Consider the following 11053-nt stretch of genomic DNA (forward strand, 5'->3'; position numbering starts at 1 on the left):
ATCCAAGTTTGACGTATTCCATCATAAAAAGGAGAACAAATGTGACCAATTCGATAACTTTAAATTTTTGTGAAAAGATTTTAGCGAACGTGGATGTGGTAGTCACATGTGTTAAAATCCATTCAAACCAACATAAATTAAACAATTTATTTGAATTTAGCTAACAAATTAGTACACTGATGTTATCTTGTCATTTTGACGCATTTTACTGGTAATTTTTTATGGTTTCTGGAATTGAATAAACATGTCTAACTGCGGGGACACACGAAGCGTGAAAACTAGCGTAAAATTAATTTGTAACGTCAAAACGTTTACGCTTCGTGTGGCAGCAAAAAATTAAAAACGAAATGTCAAACGTGTTTACGTTCGTGTTTTTGGTCCAAGAAAATAGAAATAGAAGAGAAATTAATTGATTTCTGAATATTGTTTTCTGTTTTTTCCGATTTTGTTGCTATACCAGCAAATAAGAACTTAAATTATCCTCTGTTTGTAAGCAAAGCGTATGAAAAAAATAATTACGCTCGGGTTTACGGCTCGCGCGAGGCGTAAACGTTTTGACAGAGGCGCAGCAGTTTGGCATTAATCGTTAACGTCAAACTTGTTACGTTACGCATCGTGTGTCCCCGCAGTAATATTTTATACTGAATCGACCTCTCCGATTGTTATGGGCATCTCTAGCCGCAGGCGAAAACGAAAGCTTTTCAAAGCTTTGGGAGCTTTGCGGTAGGAAACCCATGAAATAGTGTGTAAGAATTTCTAATAAAAACTGCATTTAAAACACTAATAAGGCAGGAACATCTGTTTGCTAAACTCAAACAAGGATTTTATGTATTTTGCCCCTCGGTATGCAACTTTTGGCTCTGCTTCGTGTGGTTTAAAACGAGCTCACAGTGTCACCCTGTTTGCAGTAATGAAGTTAACAGTATAGACACAGAGGCCTGCGTTGTTTACTGCTGTCACTCGACCGAAATTCCACTTCAATATTCAATTGAATCATTATTCCAGTAAAATTAAGTAATTTCTGACGAAATGTATTGTTAAAGTGGTTTGGAACATTTCAGAGACAATCAGCAGCTTCGCAGAACGACAGGAGAGCCGCTTCGCTGGCAGCCCGTTCAATTGTTATTTATTGCGAAGCTGCCCATGTGACCCATTGGAATCCTTAGCCACAACGGGGGTGGGAGCCTGTGCGTGTAACTGAATGTAATTGGTATCGATTTTTACAAGCCACTCGCTCGATTCGGTTTGTTTGGCAAGCGCTGGGATTTCATCATACTGTCAGACATTACTAAGGCTTAAGAACACGTGCAACTATCACGTTTCGCCGTAAGTTACCAAACCCAGTCACGATCCGCAGAAAGTTGCGCACCATTTTTTTTATTCAATCAGATCTGCTCGTTTTAAGCGTGGTGCCTTACGAAATAGTGCTACAATGGAAGTCAACAAGGACGAAGCGAAGCGTTGCATTGAGCTGGCTATGGCCGCGCTGACCGCGGGAAATCTGGCGAAAGCGGAAAAGCTGCTCAAAAAGTCACAAACCCTGTATCCGCTGCCGGAGGCGGAAGTGTTGCTGAAACGCGTCAAAACGGCTGGATCGCAGTCCGCCAACGGAGCAGCGTCCGGTGCGGCCAACGGTGGTTCATCGGCCCGCCGGCGAACGGTGAACCGGGAAGCAGCGGACAAGCCATCGGAACCGAAACTGAACGTCGACTACACCCAGGAACAGCTGGACGTTGTGAAGCGGGTGCAAAAGTGCAAAGACTTTTATGAGGTGCTGGGCGTTTCACAAGAAGCACCGGACTCGGAAGTGAAGAAATGCTACAAGAAACTGGCTCTACAGCTACATCCGGACAAAAACAAGGCCCCCGGGGCAATGGAAGCGTTCAAGGCACTCGGTAATGCGGTCGAGACGCTGACGGATCCGGAGAAACGGAAAGCCTACGATCTGTACCGCACGACCGACAACGGTTCCTCGTCACCAGGCCGTAAAGGGCCGAGAGGTGGCTTTACCTATGGCCAGAACGGGTTCACCTTCCGGCCGGACTTTGAATCGGAGGTGAACCCGAACGACCTGTTCAACATGTTTTTCGGCGGAGGCTTCCCGCAACAGCAACAGCAGCAACATCACTACTTCCGCACCCGGGCCGGGCGTAGCTCACAGCACGGTGACGGTTCCGGCAGCCAGCCTAGTCTGGTCTTCGGGTTGATACTGTGCTTCATTGTCATATCACTTCTGTCGACGTTGTTTGCCACCGATCCGCTCTACGCTCTGCAGCAGACCACCAAGTACTCGGTCGGTCGGCATACGCTCAACCTCAAGATCCCGTACTATGTGCGGCCCAACTTTCTCAGCGACTACCAGGGATCGCTCGCCCGGCTCGAGTACTCGGTTGAGGAAGAGTACGTGACATACATGAAGCGAGCGTGTAGCAACGAGCGAGCCTATCGTGATGCAATGATTGGCCGGGCCAAGAGCCTAATGGCCGGTCGGACCCAGTTCCAGCAAGCGCAACAACTGAAGATGCCCTCGTGCGATATCTTGTACCGGCTCGGCATCGGCAGGCCGAATTATTAGGACAGTTAGGGAGTGTTGTACCAGCGCTGAATATGTATGTCTTGTTACGTTCCTTTCGTTTTCGATGTTTTCCTGGTTGAGATCAATCAATAGCAGTTGGGCATTTCAAAGTATAGATTCCACTTACTGCTGTTCGTGAATAGTACGAACCGCTGTTTTTATCCAATCGAAATATACACGCAGCTGTTATTTAAGTAACTGAGAATTCGTTTTTAATAGTCTTGCTTTTCGAAAGAGCTGTAATAAGAAGCGTTACTTCCGTCCCAGGGGCGTACTTACCACCGGTTAATTCGAACGAAAACGTTCCAATCACTGACAATTACCGACTGATCGATGACCCTCGCTCGAATCAACGTTATTCTCGCAACATATTGAAACTCTGGCCTGCTCCCTTGCTTATCGTCTCATTTTTCAATTTATTTAGCTCGTGCAGTAAAAGAGCTTTATGGTTACCAGGAGTTGTATAAATCTCTCCGATCCGGGAGGAGAAAAACCGTCGGAACCGAAACTGAACGTCGACTACAACCAGGAGCATGCAGACATCGTGAAGCGTGTGCTAAAGTGTAAGGATTTATACGAATAGTTGGGTGTTTCGTTAACCGAATCGAAACCGGTGCTAAAAAAGCATTACAAAAAGTTGGCATTACGATTACATCAGGACAACAATAAAGCCCCTGGGCGGCTGAATTTTTCAAAATGGACCAAGGCATTCGCAACACTGAGCGACGACGAGCGGCGAGCAGGCTACAACGGTCGTGGATCTTCCGGCAATGCAAACCAACCACACGGTGGATCGTCCTTTTCGTTCGCAGGACTTTCTCAAGGCTCCTCGAGGGGACATTTTACCGACGATCAAGGCGGCTTCACCTACAATGAATCAGATGGAGCCCTGGACGATAGGCAAATAGACGCGATCATTCAAGATCTTCGAGTCGATCACCTCCAACATTCCGATCCACCGAGTTCTTCACGAAGACATTCTGCCAGCCCTAAAAGTAGCTCTCCGCACAACCGGCCACGTGCCGACCATGTCCATGTGACCCATCGGAATCGCAGTCCGGATTGCATCATATTGCCAGTCGTTACTGCGGTTGTAATTTTTAAAGTATGTTATTTTAAAAGCGAGCCCGAAGTTGTTTTCCAGATAGTTTTATTTAAAAAAAATGGAGGTAAGCCGTTGACGCCGATGGTGCGCGTGACAGCAGCAAATGATCCCTCCTGCGACACCAGCGCCCCCTGGCGGAGGGACGCTCTCAGGTGTCAAAATACCCCAAAATATGCAAAACCCCTTTAAACTATTTGATTGTGAACAGCGTTCTGCGCACTTGCTTTAAGTACTGAGTTACACGACCCAGTGTTGTATCATAATATACCAGGCCGTAATTACTTAGTGAAAAAGATAAAGATATAACATCTGGTGACGAGAAATACAACAATTACCAAAGACGCAGGTACGATCCGCAGAAACTGGTGCACTGTCAAAACTGCACAATTGAAGCGTGGTGCTTTACGAAATAGTGCTACGATGGAAGTCAACAAGTACGAAGCGGAGCGTTGTATTGAGCTGGCAAAAGCCGCGATGACCGCGGAAAATCCGGCAAGGGCAGAAGAGCTGCTGAAAAAGTCCATAACCTTGTATTCGTTGCCGGAGGCCGACCTGTTGTTGAAACGCGTGAACCGGGAAGCAGCGAATAAGCCATCGGAACCGAAACTGAACGTCGACTACACCCAGGAACAGCTGGACGTTGTGAAGCGGGTGCAAAAGTGCAAAGACTTTTATGAGGTGCTGGGCGTTTCACAAGAAGCACCGGACTCGGAAGTGAAGAAATGCTACAAGAAACTGGCTCTACAGCTACATCCGGACAAAAACAAGGCCCCCGGGGCTATGGAAGCGTTCAAGGCACTCGGTAATGCGGTCGAGACGCTAACGAATCCGGAGAAGCGGAAAGCCTACGATCTCTACCGCCCGACCGACAACGGTTCCTCGTCGCCCGGCCGTAAAGGGCCGAGCGGTGGCTTTACCTGTGGGCAGAACGGATTCACCTTCCGGCAGGACTTTGAATCGGAGGTTAGCCTGAACGACCTGTTCAACATGTTTTTCGGCGTAGCTTTCTCGCCCAGCAGCATCAGCAACTGCACCTGCAGCGGTTGTGGCAACGGCAGCAGCAGCGGTGGGAACAGCAGCAGCAACAGCAGCAGCAGCAACAATGGCAGCAACAATGGCAGCAGCAGCAAGAACAGCAGTGGCAACAACAGCAGTGGCAACAACAGATGCAAGAACAGCAGTGGCAACAACAGCGGCAACAACAGCGGCAACAACAGCGGCAACAACAGCGGCAACAACAGCGGCAACAACAGCAGCAACAGCAGCATCATCCGCAGCAGCAACGGCAGCACCAACGGCAGCACCAACGACAGCAGAAACAGCAGCAGAAACACCACCAGAAACGGCACTTCTAAGAGCAGAAGCAACAGCAGCAGTTCCGCAACCGGGCCGGGTGTACCGTGAGTTGTGCGAATCTCTGCTTTTATCCAGTCATATACACGCAGCTGTTGTTTAAGTAAATGAGTCTTGCTTTTCGAAAGTTGTGTAATAAGCAGTGTTCTCTCTGCCGGCGCTAAAAGTAGCTATCTGAGCAACGAAGCAAGCGTCGACCGGGACGATCGATGTCGAATAAAATGTTCCTTGCCAGCATCTTCAGCATCTTCAGCGCCTTCGCGATCTTCGTCACTATCATCGCAGTCCGGCTCCGTTTGGGAAGAATTATTGCGTTCCCAAGAAAGTCCCGATGGGTCAACTGACCTGCCTGACACTGAGTTGTCAAAGTCAGGAGCTTTGGAACCAGAGTCTTCAACAGAAACAGAACTTTCAACAGAACAAAAACAGACAACGGGGTCTGCCTCCGAATCAGAAGAGTTGTCTTATCGATTTTCTTTTTCCAGGGAATCGGACTTCTCGCCGGTTTATTATACTTTTACTTTGAACCATCAATTCTCCGACAGCGACTCTGATCTTGATAATTGGCCCAACTCGTTTCGGTTGTAGCTGTAAAAACCGCTCCTAATTTTCATCCATCAAGACAAGTGATCAAATTAATAAAGTGTGTCGAACATGTTACGATACGTTTACGTCCCGAATCCTCGGCCGGTAAGTATGTTTTGTTTAATAAGAATGATGAATTGGTCATCGGTAGGCGGCCATAAACATACCTCAAATTGCCCTCACTCTTACCGGTTAATAAATTTAAAATGTTCCACACGGTGGGACGGGACCCCGGCTTGCTCCGCAGGTCCAACGACTCACGGGCGTGAAGTTGCTTCATTCGTTCACGGAATGTTTACGGAAATCATTATTTATCGTTGTGACTCTTTCCACTTTGCACTCGGTCGACCAGCACGGCGACAGGGACATTTTAATTTATGTCATCGTGTGGCGGAAACGGCGAAAAGCACTGCAGAGTGCGAAGAGTTAATCGGCCCCGGCAACTGGCTTCAATAGCTCATAATTACGTCGATGATGTTGGAAGTAATTAATTTTTGTCCGAATCGGCAACGGCATACAATGGACCGTATCGGACCGGAAGGACCACGAAATCCGGTATGAAATTGGCCCGTTTCGGGGGAACAGGGATCCCAAAGGAGTGGAATCAACAAAAATCTCTTGCCACATTCGCTCGCGCGGCGCGCGGTGAGTTGTGGGAATCGTTAGCGAGAGTCATTAATTGAATCATGTCATCATCCCTTGCTGGCCGATGTATCGTCGATGTCCTCCCGATACGCGCGTAAAATTTATTAATCATTTTTATTGATTGAAAAGACCAATCGGTCGCGGTTCAGCTTTTTCGTGCCTTGCAGTGCCTTGTTGCTGAGTCAGTCGCCGAGCCGAACCGAACCGAATGCTGCTCGGCCATTTAATTGATACTGAACGGTAATCAATCATCTTCTTCAAGGACACGAGTTGAGTGGCCTGCGCTACTCGCACGGACTACGTTACGGACTCCCATTTTATCCTCCCTAAATCCAGAGGACCAAACTTGTGTTAGTCGTACCGTTGGCAGCAGATTTAAAGGTTGGTCTTAACTTTATTCGATCAAAGATTTCCAAAGCGTTCATCATTCCCCATTATAGGTTACTTCCTCAGCTGAATTTTCACCGGAATGCCAATATCGGGACGCAGTACCAGATCAGTTTTGACGCGCAGCTTCGTCAGTGACTCGCCCGGCAGGATCCGGTAGTTAGCGATCAGTTTGATCAGGCTCACCTTCATCTCCATCAGGGCGTACCGTTGACCGATGCAGTTCCGCGCACCAATGCTGAACGGTAGATAGTCGAACGGGCCGCGTTTAGACTCGGCCTCGTCCGAGAACCGGTTCGGGTCGAACTTGTTCGGGTTCGGGTATATCTCCGGGTTCCGGTGGATCACGTAGATCGGAACGAGAATATTCTGTCCCGCGGGCACCACGGTGCCATCTGGGGAAACGATACAGCGTTCGGGTTACACCGTCGACCTCCGCGTGGTGTGCTACTTACTCATTTCCAAGTCTTCGACCAGCGCCCGGCCAATGATGCCCACCGGTGGGTACATTCGGAGCCCTTCTTTCACCACCAGATCGAGGTACTTGAAATCCTGCAGGTTCTGGTAGGTCAGCTCGGCGGTCTTGTGGTCCGGGCCGAGAATGGACACGATCTCCTCGTAAACACGCTCCTGCACGTCCTGGTTGCGCGCCAGCTCGTAAACCGTGAACGAGATTCCGCTGGTCGTAGTGTCGTGGCCCTCGAACATGAAGGTATCGACCTCCTCACGAATGTCCAGATCGCTGAGCGGTTTGCCATCGACGTTCACGTTGAGCAGCAGATCGAGGAACGTCATTTTACGCTTGGAGTACAGGTTTTCTTCGTTCATGTCAAAGTTCACGTTTTCCTGCTTGTCGTTGGCCAGCTGCTCCCGGCGGCTGCGAATGACGGAGTCCGTGAACGCGTGCAGCTCCCGAATGACCCGCCGTTGCTCCCACGCGTTCGGGTGGAAGAGGTCGTACAGTGTCGGGTACGGTCCTACGATGCTCAGCGTGCGGAGTAGCACAAGCACAGCCATTCTGGAAATGAGGGAAGAAGCATGCGGGTAACATTGTTCGATACGACTGCAAGACAGCTCCCGGACACTAACCTCTTAACGTTTTGGACGTACTGATTGTCGGGGTTGTGCTGAGCGTCTACCGTCGTGCCCATCGAGGTTTCACAGATACTGTCCAGTGCCATCAGGGTGACGTAGTCGTACATATCGAACTCCTTGCCATCGACGTGCTTCCGCAGCAGCTCCACCATCGTGTCCGTTTCCGCGTTGAACACCTTCACGAACTGCTCCAGTATCTTGAAGTGGAACGTCGGGGTGATGATCTTGCGTCGCTGGAACCACTTCTCGCCGCTCGAGATCAAGAGGCCCGTTCCCAGCCACGGCTCGATGAACTGGTACAGCAGGGACTTTTCCGTCTTCTTTGCCAGCAGCACCTTCTCCACGTTTTTCGGGCTGGTCATCAGGATGATCGTCCAATTGAAAAGTGACCACATCATGTAGTCCTGACCGTAGTCCTCGTGCAGTTTGACAACCCGTTCGAACACGCCTACGTGCCGGAGGCAGCCATTGAGCGAGCGGAAAAGCCAAAATACAAATCCGATGAGAATGAAGCAGACCGACCGAGCGACTAATCCCTGCAATGCTCTAGGTGTCACCTTTGACCACCCGGCGAGGGCCGCTAGTCGGGCCAGATTAGATGAGAAATGATTTCTTGAAGCGCACGCGTAAGACGCGTCGCTCTTCGTGCTGTGTTTTCAAGTGGACGCCTTAAGATAAGAGATTCGGGTGCGGGGTGTTTACATTATGCCCCCCTTTCACTAATGACGATGACGAAGCAGAACCAGCAGAATGGACCCTTGATACCGCGCTTATCCTCGTCCACGTCGGAAAAGTTAATTTTATCGCGCCGTATACGTAACGGGTGCCCCTTTGGCTGGCACCCTCCAGCGGGTGGTCAATGAAAACCCCGGGAACGTTAACTCAACTTATGTGGGGCGAAAAAGAACATCTAACGAAGAATAATAGCCCAAGTTGAGGAATGTGTCACTTACCGGGAATATCAAGTCGGGCAAACTCCAGCAAGTTTCCCACCACTGGCAGTGGCTTCGGTCCGGGGAAGTGTTTGGCCATCTTCTGGAGCTTCTTCCGTTCGATCAGGTGCGTGATCACCACGAACACCACCACTCCCACGATCAGCGCTTGCAGGATCATGTTTCGATGATCTTCGGCCGGTCTCCGGAAGCAACTTTTCAATCCACACGCAACTTGATTTCACTGTTTTTACACTTGCTGTATGAGGGCAGCGTATCGCTTTCGGCCACACTTGGAGCAGCACTGACCGGACCGTGCTCCGTGGGCCACGATTTTGTTATATCATTATCGGATCTTATCAATCGCACAGACCGCGCTCACAATCGGTTATCGGAATCGAGCTCTCCACGGGGGAGCCAAAACGCCCCTAAGCCATTGGGCACGCGGTTATAAATTTCGCGTACTACGGATTACCGGAGAGTGCACCGTTCTTATGTTCTTATTCCCCGTTACGATTTGCGGTCGCGATTTTGCGGAACGTATCAGCTGTGTGTCTCTTCCCAGGGGTGATAATATGCACCCGTGACTGGACTGTAAACTTTGGTCTCTTTGGCTGCCGGTGAGTGCAGTGGTGTGCGGGCCCGGTGAGAACCGTGATTGCGATTTAGCTAAGGATCGTCTATTGCTTCTAACAAATCAACGAAAATTAACAGTAAGGAAAGCTTTGAACATAGTGTGCATCCTGCTATAGGCCATCGCTTAAATATATATTTAAAGCGATTGAAGCTGAAAGGCAATGGCTTTGAAAAAGGATACTTCAGACCGGTTCAGCTTCAGCTTCAGGTTCCAAATTAGCAGTAGAACAATAGAACGTCGGCTGGCTGATGGACACACAAAATGAACGAGGAACAACGAAGCTATTGCCCATCTGTCCGACGGTATTGCGAATTGCGCTGCTAGTAGTCAGCATTGGCTTTGATGCTATTGGTCCCACTGGGGATACAATTGAAATTAGTGGGAAAGTGCCAGAAAGCTTTTAAAGTGTTGTGTAAATTTAAATCCGATTAAAACTCGGGTGGCTGGCCAAGGACGGTGGCTCCTACAGGATGGCGTACCAAAGCGCATTCGGCGCATTAATGCAAAAAGCCACCACGTGGCAAGGGGAGCCGTTTCCGGAGTGTTCATTAACGCCGTGTTTGTTCTTCGGATTGATCAGAAAACTTTTAACCGCCTGCCGACCGGATGCACGATCACCTGAATGCAAAACCAGTTCCGGCGTTCCGCTGCCACGTACAACTACGGTTTGTGTTCGTGTTTAAATTGAATTGCAGGTTCGGTGGAGGCAGTTGAAGAAAAACCGCAGTCGGCTGGAGGGGGGCCAAGATTGGAGTGGAATCGCACAGTTGAGCTGAGCGGAAACTGCATTGCTGTTGCTACGGACAAAAATAGTTAAAACGCTGGCAGATTTGTGGGGCATTGTGGGGCAAGTAACTGATGAAGTCCATGTTTTTCTCCGGTTCGGTGAGTAGCGCTGGACAGAAGTAATTTTCACTCCTGGAGAGAGAGACAAAGCGAGAGCGCGCCTTCAGAGGTTGGCACTATTCCGACCAAAGATTCCTTTGGTTCGGTTTCCGGAAGTGCAATGTAAATGAAGTGATCTGCATGGTAAACGAGCCTGACCGATGGGTACGAGAATCTCCGCACTACATTAGGGGGTCACCGGAACAGTGGACTCAAAAGTTCCGTTTGGATAAGCGAGAAGTTTTTCCTTACCTTGCTTGTTTCAACGGAAAACAGCACTGCAGCTGGCAATCCGTCTGCCGCGCACCCATAATTCCGGACGAACTAGAAATGAAATCGCCTCGTGAGGTCTTTCGTTGGAACATCTTTTCCCGCAAATGATTTTTATTTCATATTGTAGTGCCGTAGAACTGGTTTTGCTTTAAAAATGATTTTTTTTTCCCGATGCTTCATTGCTACCAAGTTTTCAGGTTTGTTGATCCAAAGCTGGTGCATCGTGCCTCTTTGTTCGAATGTTGTACTTTTCGTAGAACTTGTAACTAAAATAAATATACGCAATCTCCTAACGGGGGGTCTGTGGTTTTTACATTGAAATTTACACAGTTGTTCTTTAACTGCCGGAAGAAGCTTACCCTATCTCTAGTATATTAAAAGCAACAGCAACATCTGCTTCGAACGCGGCTTAATAATTGTTACTCCACTATTTTGATTTTGGTCTTTTCGCTTGTAATGTTTAAAATCGTGCCTCTTTCGCTCCGCTCCGCTCGTATTGGATTTATAATTTTTTCTATCGAACAGTTGTGCTTCATTTGATTTTTATCTAAACTTTCTTTTCTTTTCATGATCCTTTCTGT

General features: G+C 48.7%; 3 protein-coding genes across 5 annotated transcripts; 2 read left to right on the forward strand and 1 right to left on the reverse strand.

Moving 5' to 3' along the window:
* The first annotated feature begins 973 nt into the window (after window positions 1-973).
* Window positions 974-2767, forward strand: LOC131209617 (dnaJ homolog subfamily B member 14-like). 3 transcript variants are annotated; one of them, XM_058202724.1, is made up of 2 exons: window positions 974-1326; window positions 1390-2767. In XM_058202724.1, the coding sequence occupies exon 2, from the start codon at window positions 1433-1435 to the stop codon at window positions 2573-2575; it is 1143 nt and encodes a 380-aa protein (XP_058058707.1). In that variant the 5' UTR covers window positions 974-1326; window positions 1390-1432; the 3' UTR covers window positions 2576-2767. The 3 variants fall into 3 exon arrangements, with proteins under 3 accessions (XP_058058707.1, XP_058058706.1, XP_058058708.1); XM_058202723.1 differs by having other exon boundaries at window positions 1406-2767; XM_058202725.1 differs by having other exon boundaries at window positions 1426-2767.
* A 1333-nt stretch (window positions 2768-4100) lies between these two features.
* Window positions 4101-4945, forward strand: LOC131211053 (dnaJ homolog subfamily B member 14-like; the record flags this gene model as incomplete). The annotated part of the gene is made up of 2 exons (XM_058204395.1): window positions 4101-4679; window positions 4898-4945. Coding segments are annotated over exons 1-2 (627 nt in total), but the record flags the coding sequence as incomplete, so codon positions are not given.
* A 1759-nt stretch (window positions 4946-6704) lies between these two features.
* On the reverse strand, window positions 6705-8858 carry LOC131211296 (cytochrome P450 4d2-like). Its single transcript, XM_058204711.1, has 4 exons — window positions 8699-8858; window positions 7740-8193; window positions 7106-7668; window positions 6705-7045 (listed from the first exon to the last, which is right to left on the reverse strand). The coding sequence occupies exons 1-4, from the start codon at window positions 8856-8858 to the stop codon at window positions 6705-6707; spliced, it is 1518 nt and encodes a 505-aa protein (XP_058060694.1).
* Between the last annotated feature and the right edge of the window lie 2195 nt (window positions 8859-11053).

This window comes from Anopheles bellator, chromosome 2 (genome assembly GCF_943735745.2).
Source record: "Anopheles bellator chromosome 2, idAnoBellAS_SP24_06.2, whole genome shotgun sequence".
Lineage (NCBI taxonomy): Eukaryota > Metazoa > Arthropoda > Insecta > Diptera > Culicidae > Anopheles > Anopheles bellator.

What these genes read in the sequence shown, in the direction of transcription:
- LOC131211296 (XM_058204711.1), bottom strand. Translation starts at nt 8,858, where the DNA reads ATGATCCTGCAAGCGCTGATCGTGGGAGTGGTGGTGTTCGTGGTGATC. An exon ending in TGCCCGACTTGATATTCCCG is followed by an intron (nt 8,194 to 8,698) that starts GTAAGTGACACA and finishes TCCGGCACGTAG; the next exon opens with GCGTGTTCGAACGGGTTGTC. An exon ending in TACGTCCAAAACGTTAAGAG is followed by an intron (nt 7,669 to 7,739) that starts GTTAGTGTCCGG and finishes CCTCATTTCCAG; the next exon opens with AATGGCTGTGCTTGTGCTAC.
- LOC131209617 (XM_058202724.1), top strand. Translation starts at nt 1,433, where the DNA reads ATGGAAGTCAACAAGGACGAAGCGAAGCGTTGCATTGAGCTGGCTATG.